Here is a 19,152-nt window from a genome sequence, read left to right on the forward strand (position 1 = left end):
CACAGCCTAAGACATGAACCCGGGCTCCATGAACAGTAAACATGAAGAAAGCAGACAATAATTCAGTTACTGCTTGTTGAGCAGCGTTTGCAGCATGAGGTTGGTGCTCGGCTTCTGCTCGGGTTTTCTGTCTTACCTGAGAGCCGTTAGCACCCAAACAGGAAACCGGCCTCCATCAGCGTCCATCATGGATCCATTTTAGGTCCTCTTTTATTTTCAGTGTTCAGTGTTCCCCCTCAGCATCATCTGTCAGAAATGCTCAATTCTCTATCAGCGTTATGCAGATGACCCCTGTTCTGCCTGAAGGTGACTCTGTTATCATCTTTGTCACGTTGGCTTCGTGGAGACCTGGACTGCCTGTAAAGTATTTCTGTTGTTTTTAAAACTTGATCATTATGTTAGTTATTAGGTCGTTACTGATGAACAGCTCCTCACGCTTTGTGCTTTAGTCTTAACGTCTTACCAAATCAGTTTAATAACAACACTCAAAACACCAAGATATTAAGTGTAGCTTTAAGTAAACGTTTTGTGGTTTATACAAAAAGATAAATCCTCAGTGATTTGGAGAAACCTGAACGTCATAAAGTGTCTGACACGTGGAGCCTGGGATTAGTGACACTCGTGTTTTACACACAGACTCATAATCAACGTTCAAATGAAATAAAGTCTGTTTCACGACTGCTGGGAGTCAAAGAGAACAGCAGAGAAACCCACTGACACTAAACTCTCGGGTAGTCCCGAGGGCGGAGGAGGACCTGACGGAGCACTAGGTTTCCTCTCCAACTGCAGGCTGTAACAAAGGCCTCCACGCGTGACTGAGCCATCAGCGCGCCGCAGAGGGAACAGGAAGCCTCGGCTCGGCTTTCACTCTGCTGCCCGTCAGAAGGATTCAACATCTGGCAGCTCGTGCGCAGTTAGCGCGAGTTTACACGTTGACTTTGTTTGGTTTGAGTTTGATGAAGTGTTACAGTCACAGGCAACATCATGGTTACTGTTACCAAACAGAACAAAGACGCGCGCCATCATCGGGCTGTGGGACATGTTTACTCAGACCGAAGAAGTTTCCTCTTTATTTCTTTTACATGTTCAAATATTCCCAGTTTGAATTTTCAGCTTTGAAATGTCATGTTTTTAAAAAGTATCCCATTACTTTTGTAGTTAGATTCCTTCTTGCTGCTGGCAGTTTTAACACGAACATTTTCTCTTTGTTTTTTAAGAAGAGTTGCCTCGTGACCTTTCACCCACACCGAGTGTCTCCTAGAAGCCGTTCCACCTGAAACTCACCTGACACGCGTCTGTGGGCTGAGCTGCACTCCACTGTGCAAACATTCACGCACACACGCGCGCGCGCACACATTCTGCATTACATGTAAATGAGCTGAGCTTGTTTTGTTCCTGGATTAAAGTGTGTGATGTCACCGTGCGTGTGCGCGCGTGCGTGTGAGGGGTTGTTCGGGAGCTGCAGCTGAAGCAGCGACAGAAGGCGACGACTCCACAGCTCGACCGGCTGCTCCTCTCCAGCCCGACAAAGTAAGTCTCCGTGTTTGCGCATTTGTTCCGATATTTCTGAGGAGAGTCTGGAGCTGCGAGCTCGGGCGGCGCTCGCTGAAGGAGCAGAAATGTCGCCCGCAGCCCTCCGAAGCGCACTTTGTCAGATTTCTCTGCAAAGCTTTCATTTGGAGCTCCTCTTTCCGAACGCAACACTTTGCTCTTTAGATTGATTCTGCTTCTCCCGCTGCGGCTCATTGGCGACACTTTTGTTTGTTTGTTTGTTTGTTTAGCTTCAGTTTAATCTTGTTGTTTGTTTACTCTTGAATGTGAAGGAAGGAAAGGCAGCAAGGGATTAAGGAAGGAGCCGAAACAAAGAAATGAGACAGAAATATGAAAACGGGAGCGAATGAATCGGAATAAAGAAGAAAGACAGGAAGTGGAATGAAAGCTGCGGCTCGTTTTACTCAAAGCTTTACGTTTTTGACTCGTCTGAAGCTTCTCTCTCCAAGTCACCTGTGTGCGCTCTGATTGGCTGCAGGCAGGTGAGGGATTCGTGCTCGCGGCCTCAGGTTGGCCTCCGGATGCCAGAATGAACCCCGAGATCCAGGAGGAAGTTCTCCTGATGTCGCTCCTGCTCCTGAACCAGAGGGAGCATCCCACTGCTTTTCTTCGCTCCCGTTTCTTTGTTTTCTGATGCAAATACGTTTCCATTCGCGGGGGAGGGCGGACGGAGCGCGCGGGGGGGGGGGGAATCTGTGTTAGGCTTCAGAGAAATGAAACCAGGCTAGAAGAGGCTTTGTTTTGGGCCAATGAATCAGTATTCTTTTGAAGGGAACTCTAAAGAGCTCATTCAGATGCTGCTCGGTCGCCCCCTTCTTCCTCCTCCCCCTCCTCCTCCTCTTCATTGATGGGGGGCAGACTGGAGGCCTGCTGAGAGCCGGTTCTCTCCTCATAAAAGGCCGCAGGAGGAGCGAGAGGAGCAGGATTTGCTGTGCCAGCTGACATGTGAAAGAGGACCATTGCTTTAATGGAGGCTGAAAGAGGAGTCTGTCATCTCCCAGCACAATGACAGCAGAGAGGGAGAGCAGGGCCTTCTGGGTAATTGACTCTCTCTCTTTGGAGGCTGCTCTCCATTTGTCCCCCGAGCCGACGGCTGCTGTTGCTGTGTGATGATCGCTGCCGTCAAACACCAAAGGAACGTGCTAATCCTGCAACACACCACCGATACATGCAAAACAACAGCCGAGTGTGTGTGTGTGTGTGTGTGTGTGTGTGTGCGTGTGTGTGTGTGTGCTGACAGCAGCTTCTGCATACATTAGCCCACTTTCATAATCCCACTGCTGCTGCTCTCACTACAATAGTCAGATTACTGGGCTGAGGCGCTGTGATACGGGAGGAGGTGAAGAGAGCAGATTTGGTTTGGACTGAATGTTTGAACCATCTGGCTCGATGACCCGCGTCCAGGCTGCGGATCAGGACACACAGCAGAACTCAACTCCACTTCACATTCCTGTGTTTCAGCACAGACAGAAGTTCCAGCTCTTTGTGATTTTAGCTGTGGATTCGTGTCTCTGTGATTCTTTCGTCCATGTTTGTGTTTCTGTGTAGTTGCTCTCTTTGTGGCTTCGCTGTAACCTTTCTGTGTCTCTGTGTCGCCCCGTGGCTCTTACCCAATCGGCTGCAAACATTAGAAACAAATGGAAGGTGTGGTTGTTTGTGGCAGCGCGTCCAGGCCTCTGGCTGCAGAGCGTCCACCTCTTTCTCACTGCTTGTGTTTGACTGACGGTGTATTGTGATGAATAATGATCGCTGTGTAAGTGTAAGTGTGTTTTTGTTTTTGCAGAATGCGAAGTTTGTTCTCAGTGACGCTGCTGCTGCTCCTGGCCCTGACACTCACCGCTGAGGCCAGCAGAAGAGCCAAACATCACAAAGGTGTGGCTGTCCTTCATGTTCTGTAACCACACCGGGAAAGTCAACTCTCTCTTTCTTCTTTTGTTAAAAAAAGTGCATTCCCAGGAATGCCTGTCACCACAGCAGGCATGCACTCAAGTAAAGCATTTAAGATTAACGAGCATGAAAAACATGTTTTTCCTGTCGGAAAAATAAAACGTTCCAGTCGTGGAAAACATCCAAAAAAAGCTCTTACCAGTTTTCATCTCTAAATTCCAGACTAACTCAGGCTTTGCTGGAGAGCCTCCGACCCTGGCACGATCTGATATCGTCGTGTTGGTGTTGTTCCCAGATCATCATGAAAATGTTGTTCCAGGATCAACATTGCAAGTGACCAATCAGAATGTTGTGACATCATACTTTTGCAACTTCAGGAAAAACTGCCGTAAAACAAAAAACTGTACTTAAGCTGCGAGAAACCGGCTCTGTCCGCCGATCAACGGACCCTGACCCTGACCCTTTAATAAACGGTAAGCAGAATTGATATTGTCCTTGCAACATTGGAATTTCATAAATGCACGAATGGCTTGGCGTGCAAAAGAATAACGTCACAACATTCTGATTGGTCACTTGCAATGTTGATCCTTGAACAACATTTTCATGATGATCTGGGAACAACACCAACACGACGATATCAGATCGTCCCCGATCCAGCAGCAAAGCTTTTCCTTCTGCTTTTGTAATTATCTTTGGGTAAAATGACTGAAATATAGGGACTGTGAAGCATTCAGTCCAGAGAGGCACTTTTCTTAAAATCAGGAGCTGGTGGAGACCAAAGAGGGAAAAGCGGATAAAGTTTCACGAAATGGACAAAAACAGAATAAGACGTGTTTCAGGTGCAGCTGAGCTCATCTGTCCTCGTTAACAGATTTGTTTTTCCAGGTTTGACCTGCCCATTCCCAGCGTCTCATGCTGATGTACAGGAGCTCTAAGCTCTCACTTAGGGCTGGGCGATGTGGCCTAAAATCCATATCACAGTATAATTTGAAGCATGTGCAATAACGATAAATATCGCGATATATTCTTTTCTTCTGTATAACGTATTTTACACACTATAAGACACAATTAAAATCCTTTAATTTTCTCAAAAATCGACAGTGCGCCTTATAATCTGGTGCGCCTTATGTATGAATTCTGGCTGTGCTTACTGACCTCGAACCAATTTTAGGTGGTATACGGCGCTCAAAAACTTGTCAAAAATGTTTGAGTACGACTTTAGTGAGCTACGAAGCCGCACTGCTTGATGGATTGTTGGAGCATTACGGCTACCATAGTCAGGAGCCTCGCGGAGTCATCTGAGTCCTAAACTCAGTCTGCTTCAGGTCCCAAAGTCAAACGAACACTGCGGCATCACTGAGAGTTAAAAACTATCTAAATTCTTTCATCTTTAATAAAATGATCAGCGTTGCTGCTTTACCAGGTGTAACAATTAAGTTTAACATCCAGGCATCCATGAAAACAGAATTTATTACATTTAACGGCGTTAGAAGTTAGCAGGAAGTTAGCTCGCTAGCTTCCACCTAAACATGATATAGCATGTTCTGACTGAGAGATTTCTGAAACATTCAAACGTACAGCTCTGCTATCACTTCCAACATAAATGAAGACAGAAAACTAAACAGCAGTGACGTTTGTAGGGTTACTGAAGTTTGGCTAGCTGGTATATAATGATGTGCTACGTGATCGCTAGCGACACAGCTATGTTAGCATAACATAAACACAAGTCGTGTCCAAATTCATGGGCTGCATCCTCCTGAGGACCCGGCCTTCGCGGTCTACGTGGGCCAGGTCCTCCGAAGGTCGGGTAGGCCGGAAGTAAACTGCTGTGGAATTGGACGGTCTGGCCTTCTGATTAGCGTCACCGCTGTCTCGGTGGAGTTCAATAAACTCGGCCGTCTGCTCCTTGCTATCTAAAATATAACAGGACGCTGGCGTAAATTCTCGACCGTCTCACACTTCTGTTTAATCAGTTTTCTGTTTGACGTTTATTCAGCTGTGTAAAAACCAAGGAGGAACCCACCCGGGGGATTAATAAAGTTTTATTTTATTTTATCTAATCTAATCTAATATCTTTAATCTCAGCCAAACCGATTTACTCACGAACAAATAAAACACTGAAAAAAGCCAAACAATAACTTTTTAGGTTGTCTAAGTGACTTATATATTACGTTTAACCTGAGTAGCGAAAGTCCGCAGTGATCTGAAAATGATGTGCCGGGAGTTGTGCCATTCTCGGCAGCTTCAGCGACCCTCGAGCTCTCGGCTAGCTATCGAGCTGGTGGGTAACAGACGTCTCCGAAAACGTCGAAGCACTTTTGCAAATATGCGATGTCTTGATAAACCGAGCAGATATTTGAAGTTTACACAGCTACATTCTCGCCTGAAAATATGTTAAAAGTTTATTTTGTGACCCAGAAAGATTAATAAGAGTAATATTAAAACTTAGTAGCGGCCGCCATTGCCGGAAACTGGAGTTTGGCTGGGCCGCGCTATGAATTCTGGGATATGGTGGGCCACGAAGGATACACCCAACCCATCCTTCAAATTCGGGGAAAAGGAGGACGCATTTGTCGGCTGCATTCGGAGGAGTCTACAAATTTGGACAGCCTTTGGCGTGTCGCTGTGACGTAATTGGTCTACAAATGCGTCCTCAGGAGGATGCAGCCCATGAATTTGGACACGACCACAGTGAAGCTGGAGGATGAACGCTAACTTTTTTCCACTCGATAAAAGTTAACGTGAGGGTTCCCGATGGTTAGGGACAAATGCAATCGCATGGCAGGATGCTGTAAACGGACCAAACTTCCGTCAGGAGAACAACTGAGATAATCCATCCACAATACGAGGTTAGTCATTAATATACTGCAACAACATGGGAATAGAGCAGCTGCCAGAGAATTCAGCATTAATGAATCAGTGGTAGGGAAGTGGAGGAAGCGCAGTTTTTGGCTTTCCCCATATTCCAAAAGTGCTTCGTCTCTTTGCTATGACTGTCGCCCGGCATAATTTGCAGATGATGATGTTTTTAGCTGCTGCAATACTTTCGACCAAAACAGGTGCAGTTTGATGACACCATCAACATGCGCTATCGCGGTAGAGCGGTATAGTCAAAATCTCTATTGTTGGCCAAATTTATATCGTTTCTACCGTATACCATTTATACCGCCCACCCCTACTCTCACTCTATTTAAATATGACATTTGATGACCTCACTGCACCTTAATGTCGGTATAAACCATTGGGATAGTTTCCGGGTTTTTCCAAGACTACCTGCACAAGCAGCGGGCCGGAATACAACAGGAAACAAAAATCTGTTTGAGATCTTAAAGAGATGCAAATGTAACGACCTGCAGAAACTCACTTTAACATTCAGAGTCCAGCTGAAGAAGACAGTGATGTCGTTGCTGCAATTTAACTGCAAATGACTTTTATGTGAGCGGAGTCGTGTTCATCACAAGTTATACAGCAATGATCTGCAAAAGTGTCTGAGCGGGGGCGTGGCGGTTTGGAGACAGGTTTCCTCCCACCAGGTGACCTGACCTGTGCAGAGGGTGAGAGTGTTGCAGGTTCATCCTCTGGGCAACTATTTGCTCACTGCAGCTGCTTGCAATCAGTTGCTGACAGCAAAAAATTCAGTGCGATCACAGGTTGTTCCTCATCACAAGTCCTGGTTTTATTCCAGTGTGACTGAGCCATAAAATCCCTCCTCAGCTCACGCTGTCAGCACAAAGCAAACATCAAAGAAAGAAACACACTTCATATTCAACAGAAACGTCTTTTAAGAGGCAGAAAAGCTAAATTTATCAGAGCGTTCAGTTATCCAGGTGGAATCAAACCACAAGTACAAACCTGTTCTTCTCTTAACTGTTTAGCTGAGACTGTCTGATGAAACGTTCTACACGAAAACATTTTATGAGGCCACAAAAGCTGAAACAGAAAAATAGCCTCCGGTGTGTTTAAACCATGTTGTGTCAGCGTGTTTGAGCTGCTGCAGGTGTGGTGCAGGTGTCTGACCGACTCTCTGCTCAGCAGGCAGGGATGACAAGACCCGGACGGCCTCCGAGTGCTCCCCCGCAGAGACTCGGTACGGGAAGTGCATACCTGAACACGGAGACTGCGGGGACGGTGTGAGAGACGCCACCTGCAAAGATCACACCGACAAGATTCCCTGCAAGATCCCCTGCAACTGGAAGAAGGACATCAGTAAGGCTCCACACAGCCGACACCACACAGGGCGGAGGTCCTCTGGACGGTCACAGGGTGGAGCTCGAGACACTAACTCTAACATCTATACATTACATTTATACTCGGGGTTCGCTGCCCTATTAAATGCTCTGAATTTATCTCCAGGACATGATGTCTCCTCTAAAAGACAAAAAGCTCCAGTAAACAGAAAACTCCAACAATTCATTTTATTGTCTTTGATTTAAAACAGTCAAACTACTCGTTCAAGGATTTTTGATATGAAAGGAAGGTTGGAGATTGGCCTATAATTAGCTAAGACAGCTGGGTCTAGAGATGCTTTTTAAGTAAAGGTTTAACTACAGCCAGCTTGAAGGCCTGTGGTACATAGCCGATTATTAGAGATAGGTTGATCATATTTAAGATTGAAGCATTAATTAATGGCAGGACTTCTTTGAGCAGTTTTGTAGGAATGGGGTCTAAAAGACACGTTGATGGTTTGGAGGAAGTAATTATTGAAGTTAACTCAGTATTCTTAAACTTAGTTACAGCACTTTCAGAAAGACATCTACTGTGATAAAGTCTACTCTCCACTGCTGTGTAATCAATTATTGTAAATGTGAATGTTATCAGGAAATGATCAGACAGCAGAGGGTTTTCAGGAAACACTGTTAAATGTTCAGTTTCTATGTCATATGTTAAAACAAGATCTAGAGTGTGATTAAAGTGGTGGGTGGGTTCTTTTACATTTTGAGAGAAGCCAATTGAGTCTAATAACAGATTAAATGCCATGTTGAGGCTGTCATTTTTAGCATCTACATGGATGTTAAAATCACCCACAATAATTATTTTATCTGAGCTGAGCACTAAATCAGATAAAAAGTCTGAGAAATCAGAGAGAAACTCTGTGTAAGGCCCAGGTGGACGATAGATGATAACAAGTAAGACTGGTTTCTGAGTTTTACAGCTGGGGTGGACGAGGCTAAGCATCAGGCTTTCAAATGAATTAAAAGTCTGTCTGGGTCTTTCGTTAATTAATAGACTGGTGTGAAAAATTGCTGCCACACCGCCCCCTCGGCCTGTGCTTCGAGGTTTCTGGTAGTTAGAATGACTCGGGGGTGTTGATTCATTTAAACTAACATACTCATCCTGCTGCAACCAGGTTTCTGTAAGGCAGAGTAAATCGATTTGTTGATCAATTATTAAGTCATGTACTAACAGAGACTTGGAGAAAAACTCAAATGTTTCAAAACTGGTGTTTATCGAAAGAAAAGATTCAATCTCATTTTGAATAAATGAGCTTTATTGTATTATTTTTGCTACATCTGGCATTTTTGTGACTTTATTCAGGTTTTACAGAATAAAAGAAAAATCCCACTGATGATTCAGAGGAGTCAAAAACTCATGTAAATGTGCCAGTCAATGGAAAATGAATCCAGTTAAATGAAGCTGGCAGCGATGCGCCTGGGAGGCAGAGGGGGAAACGTGGGGCGGCTCCGTGGGTTCAAAGTTCAAATCTTCTTTCAGGTGACTGCAAGTACAAGTTTGGGCCGTGGGGAAACTGCGACGCCACCACCAACACCAAAACCCGATCGGGAACTCTGAAGCGAGCGCTGTTCAACGCCGAGTGCCAGGCCACCGTCAAGGTGTCCAAACCCTGCTCCCCCAAAGTGAAGAAGGTCAAAGGTGAGTGTCCTCAGTAACCTTTAACAGTCACTGCAACAGACGACGACACGATCAAGTCACGTGTAGCTTCTGATGATGCTTTCATAGCAATGCAGTGCAGCACCGTCGTGTTAACATTTCACTTCGTGTTTGTAAAGCAGCCAAAAATCTGCTCAGGTTTACTGCACAAACCTGAGCAGAATCTCTGAGCGTTTACAAAAACTACACTGAAGTTCTGAAGGAGGCGGGGCTAAAGGTCAGGTGAAGGTGGCTCACCTGGTTCAGCTGGAAAGCCACGTGCACAAGGCTGCAGTTTCCATGTTATACTGTCAGATAAAGACCCAACAATAATACTCTGAAAACCAACAGGAGACAAAAAAGTTTCTCTAAAAGAGTTTTTCCTTCCCACTGTCGCCAAAGTGCTTGCTCACAGGGGGCCATACAACAGTTGGGTGTTTCTCTGTGTGTGTTATTGTAGGGTTTACCTTACAATATAAACCTTGAGGTGACTGTTGTTGTGATTTGGCGTTGTATATAAATAAAGTTGAATTAAATTAAAAATCAGTTTCTTACTCATGCTCCAAGTATCTGAGCTCTGAGCTGTAATGCCGTCTCCCAGAGATCTGATTGGTCAGTAGGTGTTGTTAAGCTGAAGCATTAGCTGCTGAGGCCAGTCGGCAGCACCTTCAGATTCAGAGCTGATGATGAAACCTGATCTTCCTTGCCTCCACCAGAGCAAACGTGCGACATTCATCATGAGGAGCGATGTTGTAACATGAATGTCTGATGCTTTGCTTCCTCAGGCGAGAAGAAGTCCAACTGAAGGATGAAGCGCGACAGAAGACGGCGGCGTTTCATCCTCAACGATCGTCTTCCCTTCTTTGAACACACAAAACGAGAGACTCCTCCAAAACACACCGACCGCCTCTCCTTGCTTTTGATTCTTGTTTTTCTGGTTTCTGATTTGATGTTTTTCTGGATTAAAGCTTTTCCGACACTGTCCCGCTAGATGATGAGAATAATCCTCGTAGCTGATAGTTTGTTAACCGTTACACTCAGATAGTCCTAAAGCTTGTACGGTAGCCACCCGTGAATTCAGACTAAACTGGACGCTGGTCCTCACGGGATCGTCACAAGTTTGTTTGTAGGCGAGTTTAGTTTTAAAGAATCTGAGAATATTCTCTATGAAATCTATTTTTTAAACTATAGATTATTGTTGCTGCAGGATGAAACTGTACAAATAAGCAAAATAAAGACTGTACATTGCTTTGGTGAAGAGTCTGGTGTGATTTCTGGTGCACAGACACGATGGCTGTCATAATAATAATAATGATGATAAAAGGTTTGTGCATATTCATGAACAGGGTTCAGTTTGGAGGAACAAATCACAAGCTTCGTCCACTACAGGAGCTCAGTGACCCGACTCTTTAAGCAGACGGATCGACTTCTCCACATTTAAAGTGTCGGTAAGTGCTCGAGGTGTTCCTCAGGGTTCTATTATCGGTCCTTTACAGTTTCAACTAAAAACACAAAAATCCACCTGCTCGGTGTTATCTCTTTTAACTCTGTTTCTGGTCTCCATTAAGCAACCTCTAAGGCAGCCAAAGTAGAAATCATCAAACCTGCAGTTGCTCTAATGTCCACTAGAGGCTCCAGCAGAGTCATGTTAAAACTTTCTACCAGAAATAAGCAGGTTTACAGCCTTAAACGGATTTTATATCAGTAATGACACAGTTTTATTTCCTTTATTGTGCTGCATCTACCAAACACTTTCTTAATAATAAAAATGAACAGTAGCTGCAGCCTTGACAGCATTTATGCCCTGTTACATCAGTCACTGCTCATTAAACACAGCATAGAGAAGCAGCAGGAAGTAGATGGATTAATTAACTACATAAACATCAAACATTTACAGCCCAAAATGTGATAGGAGGCCATGTAATCTGAGCTGGAAATGGAGACATGATGGTATTATCTGCTGTGATTTAAGGACATTTTGCACCACCGGCTGTTTATCAGACCAACCAATGAGCTGCAGGGATGGAAACAACCTTTTGTTTGCATTTGTTTTTGCCCGTCTTAAAACTTCTTCTACATTTAGATGGAAACCTGTGATAGGACCAAACTCCATGAAAAAAAAAGCAAAAAGCCAGCAGCCGAAAACAAAACACCAGTGCTGTTATAGCCGCCTGCAGCGGCAGCGCAGGAGGCTGCAGAAGGTTTTTCTGAAGGTGATGTTGCACAGGGCATAACAGCCAGGGTTGACAGTGCTGTTCACGTAGCACAGCCAGTATCCTGTGGTCCACAGGGCGTCAGGGATGCGGCAATGGCAGAAGGCAGCAACAACGGCCATAACATTGTACGGCGTCCAGGTGAGGATGAATACCAGGATGATGGCCAGGATGGTCCTCGTGACCCTCCTCTCCCTCGCCATCACTCGCTGCCGCCTCCTCTCATGTGAGCTGATGTCGGGGCAGGAGGAGAAGACTGCCGAGGCCGCCCTGTGGAGGTCAGCGTTGGATGAGTCTTCAGATTCAGTCTTGTTGTGGTCTTCGTCTCCAGTGGGTTTGACAGCCGTTTGAGAGGGATGCTTCTGAGGAGACAAACAAGCCACCTACATTTGTTTTTATCAGGCGGCTTTACAACCAGTCTCTGTATTTGGATTTAACAGGGAGCCAGTATAGGAGATACATGCTCTTTTCCATTCTCTGTCCGTTCTCTCGTCTTTTAGGCTACAGCCATCTTTGGGAGGTAGAGCAGGTCATCTTAGAGTCATTTAAATGACTCCAAGGTTCCTCACAGTGTCACTGAAGGCCGAGGTAATGCTATCCAGAGGAAGCATCTGGCTACATAAGGCATTTCTAAGATTTAGTACAATAACCTCAGTTTGATCTGAATTAAGAAGCAGAAAGTTAGCGGCCATCCAGGTCTTTATGTCTTTAAGACATTCCTGCAGTTTAACTAATTGGTGTGTGTTACCTGGCTTCATGGACAGATAGAGCTGCGTGTCATCTGCATAGCAGTGAAAATTTATGCTATGCCTTCTAATGATACTGCCTAAGGGAAGCATGTATAATGTAAACAGAATTGGTCCTAGCACTGAACCCTGTGGAACACCATTATTAAACTCAGTGTGTGAAGAGGACTCTCCATTTACATGAACAAATTGGAGTCTATTAGATATGATACAAACCACTGCAGTGCAGTACCTGTAATACCTACAGCATGTTCTAATCGCTCTAATAGGATATTATGGTCGACAGTATCGAACGCAGCACTGAGGTCTAGCAGGACAAGCACAGAGATGAGTCCACTGTCAGAGGCCATAAGAAGATCATTTGTAACTTTCACTAAAGCTGTTTCTGTGCTGTGATGAGCTCTGAAACCTGACTGAAACTTACGAGTTGTCTGCTTTAGGCTACGTGTTTGAGAATTATACCACGGAGTCAGGTACTTCTGATTTGAGACCTTAGTTTTCACAGGAGCTACAGTATCCAGAGTCGTACGTAGTGAGGAGGTAAAATTATTAACAAGATAATCGACCTCTGTTGGAGTAGCGTTCAGATAGCTGCTCTGCTCTATGTTGGTACAGGGCATTGAAGATGATAACAGTGGGTGGATTATATTCTTAAACTTAGTTACAGCACTTTCAGAAAGACATCTACTTTGATAAAGTCTACTCTCCACTGCTGTGTAATCAATTATTGTAAATGTAAATGTTATCAGGAAATGATCAGACAGCAGAGGGTTTTCAGGAAACACTGTTAAATGTTCAGTTTCTATGCCATATGTTAAAACAAGATCTAGAGTGTGATTAAAGTGGTGGGTGGGTTCTTTTACATTTTGAGAGAAGCCAATTGAGTCTAATAACAGATTAAATGCCATGTTGAGGCTGTCATTTTTAGCATCTACATGGATGTTAAAATCACCCACAATAATTATTTTATCTGAGCTGAGCACTAAATCAGATAAAAAGTCTGAGAAATCAGAGAGAAACTCTGTGTAAGGCCCAGGTGGACGATAGATGATAACAAGTAAGACTGGTTTCTGAGTTACAGCTGGGGTGGACGAGGCTAAGCATCAGGCTTTCAAATGAATTAAAAGTCTGTCTTGGTCTTTGGTTGATTAATAGGCTGGTGTGAAAAATTGCTGCCACACCGCCCCCTCGGCCTGTGCTTCGAGGTTTCTGGTAGTTAGAATGACTCGGGGGTGTTGATTCATTTAAACTAACATACTCATCCTGCTGCAACCAGGTTTCTGTAAGGCAGAGTAAATCGATTTGTTGATCAATTATTAAGTCATGTACTAACAGAGACTTGGAGGAGAGAGACCTAATATTTAATAATCCACATTTCACTGTTTTACTCTTTGGTTCAGATGTGGATACTGTATTGTTCTTTCTTTGTGATTTTTTATGTTTAAGTTGTTTATTGCTGGTTTTTAGTTTGTTTTTTGTCTTTTTGGGAGCTGACACAGTCTCAATGGAGATGGGTTTTTGGGGGGGTAGCAGGAGGAGAGAAGCTGCAGAGAGGCGTGTAGGACTGCAACTCTGCTTCCTGGTCCCAACTCTGGATAGTCATATTTTGGGGGGTTTAATAAACTGGTCCATATTTCTAGAAATGAGAGCTGCTCCATCCAAAGTGGGATGGATGCCGTCTCTCCTAACAAGACCAGGTTTCCTCCAGAAGGTTTGCCAATTATCTATGAAGCCCACATCGTTTCTGGGACACCACTCAGACAGCCAGCAATTTAAGGAGAACATGCGGCTAAACATGTCACTCCTGGTCTGATTGGGGAGGGGACCAGAGAAAACTACAGAGTCCGACATTGTTTTGGCAAAGTTACACACCGATTCAATATTGATTTTAGTGACCTCCGATTGGCGTAACTGAGTGTCATTACTGCCGTGGGGAAACTGCGACGCCACCACCAACACCAAGACCCGATCGGGAATGCTGAAGCGAGCGCTGTTCAATGCCCAGTGCCAGGCCACCGTCAAGGTGTCCAAACCCTGCTCCCCCAAAGTGAAGAAGGTCAAAGGTGAGTGTCCTCAGTAACCTTTAACAGTCACTGCAACAGACGACGACATGATCAAGTCACGTGTAGCTTCTGATGATGCTTTCATAGCAATGCAGTGCAGCACCGTCGTGTTAAAAATAAAAAAGCCACGTTGAGCTCAGATAACCAGACGCCACCAACATCGAGAAAATGGAGGAGGAGCTTAATGATGCCATTGGTGTGCAGTCAGAGGCGAATCCTTCACTCTAATACAGAGAGGAAAAGTCTCAGGGAGGATTTCAGGCGAGTAAAGCAGAGAGAACATTTCACTTCGTGTTTGTAAAGCAGCCAAAAATCTGCTCAGGTTTACTGCACAAACCTGAGCAGAATCTCTGAGCGTTTACAAAAACTACACTGAAGTTCTGAAGGAGGCGGGGCTAAAGGTCAGGTGAAGGTGGCTCACCTGGTTCAGCTGGAAAGCCACGTGAACAAGGCTGCAGTTTCCATGTTATACTGTCAGATAAAGACCCAACAATAATACTCTGAAAACCAACAGGAGACAAAAAAGTTTCTCTGAAAAAGGAGCTCTGACACAAACGTGCTGCAGTGCACTCACAGATCTGCCATCCGAGTTCCTCGACCCTCCGAGCAGCAGCCCGGACTCCAAATATTTATGCAGAGCTCATTAAAGTGGACAAAAAGCCGCGTTTCCATAACGATATCATTTTAAACACTAATAAGGAGCTCAGCGTCGCTCAGCTGCTGTGCTCAGATCAGCCTTATTAATGCCAAAAATATCCATTCCTTGAAACCTACCCACACATCCTGCGGCCTGTAAACACTCATAGAAATATAGAACAGAAATATGCTTTATTGTGGAAATCCAGGTGTTCCAGCAGCTAAGTGACAGGAAGTTGGAGCGTCCAGAAACCAGACAGCTGCTGCATGTGAAGGCCCCAGCTCAGTGAGCTCAAAGAAATAACTGGAAGAATGATAAATGTCTAAAAATGATCATAATCTGAAGCCTTGCAAGGAGGTCACTGCTCCTCCTCCGGCCTAGGAGTAACTAAACATGCGACACAATGTGCAGGAAAGTGCAGGACGGTGAAAAGGCCATGCTGCTAACGAGTCGGCTACGAGCTAAGCTAGAGAAACCCTAAAGCGAGTGAAGCGCGTGAAGACTATGAAAAGAGAAGTTATCTATAAGTTTTTAAATAAACTGCTACGCAGATAAGCTACACAAAATCACCACTGTGTGTTGGAACAGGAACAGGAAGTGATACTCTACCACAGAGAGAGTGAACAGGAAGTGACACGCCCCCTGACAACAACATTAGAGACGGTAAACAGATGAAACACATCCTTACCCAGTGTCTCCAGCGACTCTCTGCCTGCCCTGTATCATCTGGACTTCTGCACGTCTTCTTCTTCCTTCTGGTCTTTGGCGTGCAGGACTGGAGCTGGTTCGGGGTCAGGTCTGAGCAGGGGTCACTGGTCCCTACGCCTCGCCGCCTCAGCAGGAAGTCTTTTAAGGAGGGACTGGAAGCCCTGAGAGCACCCTGGTTTGGCATGAGCACACTCATTCGGCCGTAGCTGGCGACTGACAGGCGGCTGTACAGGCCGATCACGATGATTGCTGGCAGGTAAAAGGAGGGAAGAGTCGTCCCCATAGTAACAGCAGGGCTAACAAGTAGACGGATGTAACACTGATCGTCAGGGACGACGCGCCCGCCCTTATCTGTCTGCCAGGACAGGATGGCGGGGGCCCAGAGGATGAAAGAAAGCAGCCAAGCGGCAGCAATCATCAGGCACGCCATCCTGCCCGTTCGCCGCACTGGGTAGCTGAGCGGTCGCGTCAGGCAGAAGTATCGATCCAGACTGATGAGCAGCAGGTTCATGATCGAGGCGCTGCTCACCACGTAGTCAAGGACGAGCCACGTGTCACATAGCACGGGGCCCAGCAGCCAGCGGCCCTGCAGCTTATACAGCGTGTACACGTTCATGGAGAACAGGCCGATGATCAGGTCGGCCACCGCCAGGCTCAGCAGGAAGTAGTTGTTGACCATCTGCAGGTGACGGTTCACTTTGATGGACAGGATCACCAAAGTGTTGCCGAGAACGGTGAGGATGCTGAGGGAGGTGGTAACCATGGCAACGAGGACCAGCTGAGCGGTGCTGTATGGATATGATGGTGAGAGCGAAGGCACACGGGAGGTGTTGACGGAGAGGCGGAGCAAAGTAGGCGTCGGTTCCATGTTTCCTAAAGTCACACACAAGAAGACTTTGATATTATTGAACTGAAACGAGATCAAAGTGATCACAAAATAATAACAAGTGTTAAAACAGAAAAGACAGGGTTGCTTAAACCAGTCAACACTGAACCGCCAGCCTAATGAGTGAAATTCAAAGATTTCCTGATGTATCGGTTATTTTCTTGCCAATTCAGGAAATAAAGAGAAAATCAAAGAAGCGGACATCAAATAATCATCAGTGTTGGATGTTAATGACTTTTACTAATATAATTAAAAGAAAGAACTTTGTATACTTGCCCTGAAAATGAATCAGTATCTTCCTGAGAATGATTTCCTCTTCCTCACAGAAGCTGTTTTATTGCAGCTCACACAGAAATGATGAAGCTAAGCAGTTTATAGGAAGTTCTCCTCATGCAGGATTTTATTTTCTTGCAGGAAAAACCGAAGATGTTTGAAGTTTATTATAAAGATCTTGTTACATTTAATGCAAAATGTTGAAACTTCTGTGATCATTCCCAAACCTCAGTTTGGACCACATGAAAGGTTTAAATGTGCAAAAGGAGCATTCGTGTGGAAATGACAGATAAATGTGACAAACGAACGATGAGCTGCAGCTGTGATCAGATACAATCACAGCTGTGTCACACTCACGTCGATAAATAACTGACATTTATCTGCCTGAGGTGCAGCTTTTGCACTTCTGTATTATTACGTAAGTAAAAGTACTTTCCAGTGTTGCTTCAGTACTTTCACTTCAGAGAAGTTTCCTCCAGCTCTGAGGAGCTGACTGAAAAACATGTTCAAGCCTTCAAAATAAAAGCAGATTTCCTGTCAGAACAAACCAGCAGAAGTTGCTGCGAGCGCGTTCAGAGGTTCGGTCCAGCTTACCGGGGATGTTGGAGCTGCTCAACTCGCCGCTGTCCGCCCGTCCATCAGTCCATCCACAGCAGTTTACATGCAGCCTCCATCCTGACGTCATCAGATGTGGGATGTAATGACACATTAGAGAAGATGAGCCCAGCTTCAGTTACCACCACATGGGTTTTAACTTCATCTTCCTCCCAGCATTACCGTTAGTGAAGACACTGCAGCAGGCACAGAGAAGCAAACGGAAACCTCCAGCACTATCAGAGTGCTTATTTACAGTCCTAATATCATCTCTTTTCCTCTATGTTATCTGATTAACCTCAGTTCTGACACAAATGTGCTGCAGTGCAGTCACAGATCTGCCATCCGAGTTCCTCGACCCTCCGAGCAGCAGCGCGGACTCTCAGCCAGCCTCCAAATATTTATGCAGAGCTCATTAAAGTGGACAACAAGCCGCGTTTCCTCCTCCGCTTCAAAACGATATCATTTTAAACACTAATAAGGAGTTCAGCGTCGCTCAGCTGTTGTGCTCAGATCAGCCTTATTACAGTTTTCCTCGAGTGCTTTAACACATTCCTTGAAACTATGCCTCGTATTCCCCAAACAGTAAACACAAATCCATAACGTCTCACCCAATTTCCCAAACATCGTGTTGTCAGGTTGAAATGAAGCTCTACACTCAAAACCATTCACTCTGCTGAAAAACCAGACATCACACACAAGGCCTCAATAACACACACACACAATAACATAGTCGTACACATTGGAGCAATAAATGTTAAACAATATTTCCAAAACAGGCAAGTTATGTTGCTTGTGGTTCTTCGCCTCAAAAACCTTTTCACATGATGAACACAAAAGATGCAACTAATGTACATGTTGGGTCTAAACTCAGACCCCGCTGTATCCAGGACTTCTTCCTGTGAAAGGAAAACAAGGCAACAGCGTTCGATCGTTTACTTGCGCAAGGGAGGCCTCGTCGGTATCTTAGCTCATCATGAATGACCCCGACGATGGCCTCCTCTCGCTGCCTTTTATTGAGAGACAGTTCGCACAAAACACAGCAAAGCAACGCCCACATGGTTCTAAGGCATTGTATGTATATGTGTGAACTTCTGTATGTAAGTAAGAATGTGTGTGTGTGTGTGTGTGTGTGTGTGTGTGTGTGTGTGTGTGTGTGTGTGTGTGTGTGTGTTACCTCCTGCTGACCAAAGGGTCGTAAACGCAGGAAGCTTACATCAAAAGAAGCAGATCTTCCAGATAGGATGTATCTGCAATAAAACATTACAGCCCCCCCAACCAGAACCTCGAGAATCTGGGGGGAAGGGCAGTGGAATCCTTTTCATCAGAGTTGGCAAGCATAGAAATGACAACATTTAACAATTCACTCTAACATTCCCTCCTGTGTTGTGATTTTTATGCTCCACATTATTCCTGTGTAGTATATTCTTAGCCATGCACCTCTTGCTTGACAATTTCAGCGCAGGCGTCATTTATACACAGGCTTCTGTCATGTCATTCATTTCAGTCAACTCATATCGTTGTAAAAGTACATAATTAACAAATGTATTAGAAATCATTTTAGTTAGCATTGATCTTATACAAGGGAAAATGCATCCTATACGTAAGCAAATCAATGTCAACAGTCCAAAAACAGGAATTAATATTTTCAAAAGAAGATGCCACCAAGGACCAGACATTAACCAAGCTCTCCAGCCTCGTGGTGCATCTACTCCTGTCGTGTGAT

General features: G+C 45.0%; 2 protein-coding genes across 4 annotated transcripts; one reads left to right on the plus strand and one right to left on the minus strand.

Annotated features, from left to right (window-relative positions):
* The first annotated feature begins 1,376 nt into the window (after positions 1 to 1,376).
* mdkb (midkine b) lies at positions 1,377 to 10,560 on the plus strand. Its single transcript, XM_019360939.2, has 5 exons — positions 1,377 to 1,530; positions 3,335 to 3,423; positions 7,474 to 7,644; positions 9,151 to 9,309; positions 10,092 to 10,560. The coding sequence occupies exons 2-5, from the start codon at positions 3,336 to 3,338 to the stop codon at positions 10,109 to 10,111; spliced, it is 438 nt and encodes a 145-aa protein (XP_019216484.1). The 5' UTR covers positions 1,377 to 1,530; position 3,335; the 3' UTR covers positions 10,112 to 10,560.
* On the minus strand, positions 10,166 to 18,545 carry chrm4b (cholinergic receptor, muscarinic 4b). 3 transcript variants are annotated; one of them, XM_005470236.4, is made up of 3 exons: positions 17,427 to 18,545; positions 15,654 to 16,546; positions 10,166 to 11,878 (listed from the first exon to the last, which is right to left on the minus strand). In XM_005470236.4, the coding sequence occupies exons 1-3, from the start codon at positions 17,539 to 17,541 to the stop codon at positions 11,468 to 11,470; spliced, it is 1,419 nt and encodes a 472-aa protein (XP_005470293.1). In that variant the 5' UTR covers positions 17,542 to 18,545; the 3' UTR covers positions 10,166 to 11,467. The 3 variants fall into 3 exon arrangements, with proteins under 3 accessions (XP_005470293.1, XP_003458339.2, XP_025764775.1); XM_003458291.5 differs by having other exon boundaries at positions 10,166 to 11,881; XM_025908990.1 differs by having other exon boundaries at positions 10,166 to 11,902.
* Positions 18,546 to 19,152: the final 607 nt, after the last annotated feature.

The sequence above is a fragment of the Oreochromis niloticus genome, linkage group LG7, assembly GCF_001858045.2.
Source record: "Oreochromis niloticus isolate F11D_XX linkage group LG7, O_niloticus_UMD_NMBU, whole genome shotgun sequence".
In the NCBI taxonomy this organism is placed as follows: domain Eukaryota; kingdom Metazoa; phylum Chordata; class Actinopteri; order Cichliformes; family Cichlidae; genus Oreochromis; species Oreochromis niloticus.

Excerpts from the sequence above, each read along its gene's own strand:
- mdkb (XM_019360939.2), top strand. The coding sequence starts at position 3,336 with ATGCGAAGTTTGTTCTCAGTGACGCTGCTGCTGCTCCTGGCCCTGACA. Across the intron at positions 7,645-9,150 it reads CAACTGGAAGAAGGACATCA|GTGACTGCAAGTACAAGTTT; the intron begins GTAAGGCTCCAC and ends ATCTTCTTTCAG. Across the intron at positions 9,310-10,091 it reads CAAAGTGAAGAAGGTCAAAG|GCGAGAAGAAGTCCAACTGA; the intron begins GTGAGTGTCCTC and ends TTGCTTCCTCAG.
- chrm4b (XM_025908990.1), bottom strand. The coding sequence starts at position 17,541 with ATGTGTCATTACATCCCACATCTGATGACGTCAGGATGGAGGCTGCAT. Across the intron at positions 16,547-17,426 it reads GAGCAGCTCCAACATCCCCG|GAAACATGGAACCGACGCCT; the intron begins GTAAGCTGGACC and ends GTGTGACTTTAG. Across the intron at positions 11,903-15,653 it reads AGAGTCGCTGGAGACACTGG|GTGGCTTGTTTGTCTCCTCA; the intron begins GTAAGGATGTGT and ends AAACAAATGTAG.